Source organism: Sceloporus occidentalis, unplaced genomic scaffold, assembly GCF_023333645.1.
Source record: "Sceloporus occidentalis isolate IW3139 unplaced genomic scaffold, rSceOcc1.0.p SCAF_4, whole genome shotgun sequence".
Taxonomy (NCBI): domain Eukaryota; kingdom Metazoa; phylum Chordata; class Lepidosauria; order Squamata; family Phrynosomatidae; genus Sceloporus; species Sceloporus occidentalis.
In genome coordinates, this window is record NW_028316984.1 from 119,531,956 (window position 1) to 119,537,955 (window position 6,000).

Below are 6,000 nucleotides of genomic sequence, written 5' to 3' on the forward strand. Positions count from 1 at the left end.
AACTGCTTTATTTCTGTAGCGTGGATACACCATTAGTGTTATGAAATTTTCATCCATGCTCAGCATCCTTACTCTTGTCCCAAGGTTCCCACAATCCACTGCAGGACCCTGACTCAGGAATCTCAATTCTGTTAAGTGTACCCTGGAGCACAGTGCTTTAAGCTGGCTGATGTCACAGCAAAATTTCCAGACTTTACAGTCCTACTTTTCAGTTTATGCTGCTTTTTCATGATAAATGCAGTTATTGCCCAGCAGGGTCTTATGGTCTAAGAGAATTTGTTACATTGTGAAAGGGGCATGGGGCAAAAAAGGTAAATTGTGTGAAAACTAGGATAATCACAGCTGTACTTACATTGTAGCTGCTGTGTCCTGCAAAATCATTTTTCAGAGTTCTCACTGGTGTTACCAGACTGATGACAATAGTAGAACTCTGAAGCATCAAGTGCCAACAGAACACAGAGGTTATGAAGCCCTTGTCCAATGGCTTTGCAAATGATAAAATACAGACAAAAACAAACACATATTTTGTAAAGGAGAATATAAGAAGAGGTTACAGAACAAAAGACTAGGAATAAGGGCTAAAGTCACGTTCCATTGTTACCATCAATGAGGACTCATCAGTACTGCTTTCCAGAGCCACAGAGTGAACTCTCACTGTGCCTTGTATTTTAGTACAACAATAGATGTTTGCAAATGTGAAACATTTCCTCAGGCTTTAGCTATAGATTTGACATGCACGTTACCCTAATTTCCCTCCCTTTACAAAAGAGAAATCCAATTAGTAGCAAACTGATTCAATTTTGAGCTCCTGAAATATATATCACACAGTGAGTCAGTACTGAGTTCTTATTATATCACAGGATCTATGAGAGAAAAAGACAGAGAGATCCACATTAGACTTTTAAAGTTTTCATCCGAGTCATGAAATGAATCATATCCCCACCCCATATTATCATTCTTGAAAATGCCAGCTTCGCCTCCCCACCCTTGAGGGGCTGAATATTAAAAGTTGAAGTTTCCCTGATGCTTTCGAAGGGCAATATAGAAAATCGAAAAAGGTTTGTCTCTCTCTCCCGAGTGTGATGTGATGCAAAGGTCAGCCTGTCTGCTGTCACTACCCTGACACCAGCACTATCATATCCTCTTCATGGTTCTCGAGCCCTCAGGAACTGGTACCACTGCACAAGTCAAGCCTAATACATTGCCTTGTCTGCTAGTATGGAAAATGCAGCATCTCCTAAAAACCAGGGCAGGAGGCCAAGCTCACTCAGCAGTCACGCTGCCATGCCTTAGCAGAATAGGTTACGAGGTCACAGACTACAAAACCTAGATTTGCAGGCATGACCCAGTATTTCCCTGCAATGGGGGGGGGGGGTGATGGGAAGGAAACCAATAGAATCCGTCTGCATGCATGTAACTTCCCACTGCAACATGGCTGCACCACTTGCTAGCAGGTTCAAGCGGCTGCAGAGGAGGCAGGAGGCATGCAAAGCTGCTCAGAGAATTTCCGATCTCATCCGGCCACACTGCATCCTCTGTCAAGATAATGTTAATTAGTCTCATTTGTGGCAGCAGACCATCTGCTTTGCTCACCCAGCAGTGTGTTAGTATTTGCTGTCTGCTTACACTGCCATAGAGCACATTAAGGCACAGGTGATAGCAAGGCAATCTGATCCATACTGAAACTACATATGCATGGAAATAAAATGAGCCTGAACAAATAGATAATGGCTGTGTCTTGCTATATACAGCAACAGCATTTAAAGAGGTGTCCAAATATGGATTCAAGTGAAATCTGAATGTTTCATATGAAAAATAAATGGTTTTATCCAGAATGATAAAACCATTTTCTCTGGGTATTTGAGGCATGGACAATGTCACTGACATACACACATATTCATATTTTACAACTGCATCTGGATGCATGTGTCTTACCATCAGTATATTCCTTGTGCAGTATAATACAGAACATGATTTATCCTTCCTCACACATATTGCCACACACATAAGCACACATACACCCACAAACTCAGCTACATATGGTAGTATGATACCCAGCTACATACAGAGCCCTTTGATCATAAAATCGAGCTTGCATAGGCAGCTCCCCTTGTGTTGGTAGTAAGATGTACAAACACACCCACTTCAACCTGTAACACAACAAATTGAATATGGACTCCACAAACAAAGCGTGCATGTTAAATCTCCCCCTCTCTTTCAAACACACAGAACTATCAATAGCTATGCCATTCTGAAATACACCAGTTAACCATAATTAATAACATTACACCACAATAAAGGTAAACCATAAGAATATTTAGGAATGCCTACCCCTCCCTTCCTACTAGCATACATTTTCAGAAATGCCATTCCCTCCACAGCACATTTTCCCAGAAATGCAATATGCACCCCAATATAACACCATCTGCATTATCAGCAGCCATAGACCTGCTCAGCAGATTTCCATCAAACATAACCCATACTGTTACCACAAACACACCCATTTTTCTGACCTGTGTGTCAAAGGCATTTTCTATGGAGCTACTCTTCTTTGGAGGGAAGGCATCTCCAGCATTCTCATGGCCATGGTGTGATTTGAGAGGGATCTGGCTGGAATAGGAGGATTTGTTCACCTCCACCTTGCTCCCAAACTTCAGGTAACAGGGCTGTGGGATGGTCCTGGCCGCTGGGACATGAACAATAGGACTAGCACTGTGGACAGGTTTTGGTAGTCCGGACTTCATTTTGGAGGCTACCAGGATGGCGGGCATTTTTTCCTCTTCTCTGCTTTGTTAACACGTTTCTGTCTGCAAGAGCAACAGGATGGGCAGCAAACAGCAGCAGCAGGAGTCAAGAAAGGAGATTGCAGTCAATCTGGTCTTGCTTAATTCCTTTCCCAAAAGAAGAATGAATGACTGGGAAATTTTCAGGAAAAAGAAGAAGAAAGCCTTCACTTTAAAGGGTATTCGAGCTTTCTGTTACAGTCTTCCACTTGTTTCCTTTGATATTTTGGGTGGTTGCTCTTAACTCTCAGTCAGTAACCTTCGTTCTTTTCTTCTCCTTCTCTTCCACCACCACCACCGTCTCCTCTTCCTTCTCCTTTCCTGCTACTGCTGTTTAACTTGCTGATTCTTTTCAACAGCTGATTCCTGTAATTTTCCTTCTTTGGAGACAGGGAGACTTCATTATCTTGTCACAGGAACCGAGAGAATGAAGCAGCCTTTTGGAATTAATATGAAAAAAGAACCTGCTGTAGTCTGTGTGTGTGTGTGTGCGCGCGCGCACGCGTGTGCAAGTGTACTAGAGAAGCAGGCACAGGCAGGATTTCCAGGCTTAAGATGTCTTTCTTCAGTCTTAGCCAAGAAGCAGATGTAGCTCAGTATGTTAACAGCCCTTGGATACAAGCCTCAGAATCCAAGCTCCTTAATCTTAATATCTGTGAACAGGAAAAACGATGCCGGAGCAGAGGCAGAAATGTCTATGGATGACATTTAAATCGTTAAGACTGCTGGTGACAGAGAAATTTCTCAGTGCTAGTGCTGCTGCTGCTGCTGCTGCTGCTGCTGCTGCTGCTGCTGTTCCTGGATGCCTACGAATGAGAATTTTCTTTTCTGTCAAAGCTGGAAGCAGGGCAGCGTCCACTTCATTTTGAACACTGGCCGTCAAACAGGTTTCAACGCTGGATGGCTCACAGAGGGAGTGTGTTATGTGTGTGAAAAAAAAGGGAGAGGTCTGTGAGTAAAGGCAGCCTGCTGCTATGGACTACACCAAAGAAGGCTGCCCAGATGAGCAGGAGTGGGAGAAGGTTGCAATCTGACAGTACAGTTAAAAAAAAAAAAAAAAAAGGAAAAAAATCCAGCTCCGAGCCCCCTGATTGGTCCTCTAAACTCAAATCAGAAACAAAATATCTCTGCAAAAGAGGTGTGGCTTCAACTCAAGAGACTGGCAGGAAACTCTGTTGCTTCTATTCCTTCTGTACAAAACACAGTATTTGTAGCAGTTCTGCCGCAGCAAATATGCTACTGGTGGGTCTTTTCAACTAACAAGAAAGGATGCAAGAGGTGACATCAACAAATGGTGCAGGCAGGCAGGCAGGCAGGCAAGCAATTGGGGACCTGCGGAGGGAAAATTCCTAACCATCTATGCTATTGCTGCTTTTATTTTATTTTTTTAAAAAGGAGACCTTTTCAAATAAAAACACATGAGGGTGAATCACAATTCCGTTGGTTTTGTTTTTGCATTTTTTAAAAAATTCTCTACTCATACAGGAAAACTCCCACTGGAAATGCCAGCAGAAGAGTTTGCCATGAATAAGGGCTGAGCAATTTAACCCAATCAAGCCTAGACTGAGAATATGCAGGGCAGAATTTGGAAAAATTATATGTTTGTACCACAACCCTCAGACTCTCAAGTTGGCTGAGGGAGTCTGGAAACTGTAGTGAAAAGAAGTAACTTTTCCACACTTCCATGCGGGAGCCTCACACAGGTGGTTGCCAGACTAACCCTAACCATGATTTCTGTGACTAAAGAAGTCAGCATTACTAGTGTGTATGTTCTGGGTGGGGGGAACGTTGCTTCATGCAAAGTTTTTTTGAAAGATACTTCTGAAAGGGTGAATCTGAGCCTACAGATAAAAATATACTAAAGATGCATGCAGCAAACATAATTGCAAAACACATACAATTCATAGCTATGTCCTTTGCCAGGAAGTCAGGATTGGCCACAACTTCCCAATACAGAATGGAATACTGCATCAACAAGCTACACTGGATAAATTAATGGATGATAGCTGCCGTTCAACAACTGTGAGCTATAATAACTAAAGGGAACCTCTGTAGTTAAAGACAGGCCCTTTACAAATGGGCACCCTAGTACGTACTCTGTACGTACTAGGGTTGCCTGGGGGCGTCTCTTTTAGACACCCCCAACCCTAGTACGTACAGAATATGTACAAAATGGCAGCAACCTGTCCACATGGGTGCTGCCATTACGATGTCACGGCTGCGCCACCTCCAAACGGAGCGACATGGACGTGATGTCCTGGCGCCGGAAGCAGCTCTATTTTGGAGCTCCTTCTTGGTTTTGTGTCACTGGTGCGGCCTTTACATGGCTGTGCCAGCGACACAAAGGAGAAAGGGGCCGAGTGGCCCCTTTCTCCCTTTCCCCACCACTATTGGGGTGTCCTTGGGGCTTGAAGCCCCAAGGACACCCCTTTCCAGGCCACGGGGAAGCAACCTTTTGCTGCTTCCCCGCGGCCTGGAAAAGCGGTAGATCGGGGCCTCAGGGCTGCTGCTGTGGCAGATGAGGCCCCGATCTTTTGGGGAAAGGGGCGGGTACAGGCCACCACAAAGAGGTGGTTTGTAAACTGCTATAGTTTACTTGCATATCAGAAACTGAAAAGGAAAGGTGGTCATCAACTCTGCCCAGACATATTGCTGTTGGAAATAGAATGCCAATCCACCTAGGTTTTGGTGTGACCCCCCCAAAGCAAATCTTGCATTCTAAGTACCTTACATTCTTAATATTTGTTATTGGAAGCCAGTGTGATGCAGCAGTTTGGGTATTGGACTATGATTGTGGAGACCAGGATTTGATTTCCACCTCATCCATGAAAACCATTGGGTAACCTTGGTCAAGTCACACTCTTTCAGCCTTAGGGAAAGGCATTGGAAATCCTCCTCTGAACAAATCTTGCTAAGGAAACCCCATAGTAGGGATTAAGATCACTTAGATTCACCGTAAGTCAGAAATGACTTGAAGGCACACAACAACAACAAATTTTTTATTATCAATTATTTTGTCCAGAAAGAATAACAAATCGATATGGTCACTTACTACAAATATCCACATAACATTTTGGATCAGTTCTGTCACCAAAACATTCACCTGTTGTTGTTTCTCTTCATTCTCTCATTTTTCCTCATGGGCTAATTTTAGTATATTGTCCAACCTCCAGGTGGTTTGGGCAACAGATCCTTTAATCCCTGATAGTCATACTAG

General features: G+C 43.5%; 1 protein-coding gene across 3 annotated transcripts in view; it reads right to left on the reverse strand.

Annotated features, from left to right (window-relative positions):
- The window catches only part of NAV2 (neuron navigator 2), a 352,842-nt gene extending 349,369 nt beyond the window's left edge, over positions 1-3,473 (reverse strand). For all 3 annotated transcript variants that reach the window (XM_089521370.1, XM_089521369.1, XM_089521367.1), the window contains exon 1: positions 2,514-3,473. In XM_089521370.1, coding sequence (XP_089377496.1) covers positions 2,514-2,771 — 258 coding nt within the window. In that variant the 5' untranslated portion in view covers positions 2,772-3,473. The remainder of the gene's footprint in view (positions 1-2,513) is intronic.
- Between the last annotated feature and the right edge of the window lie 2,527 nt (positions 3,474-6,000).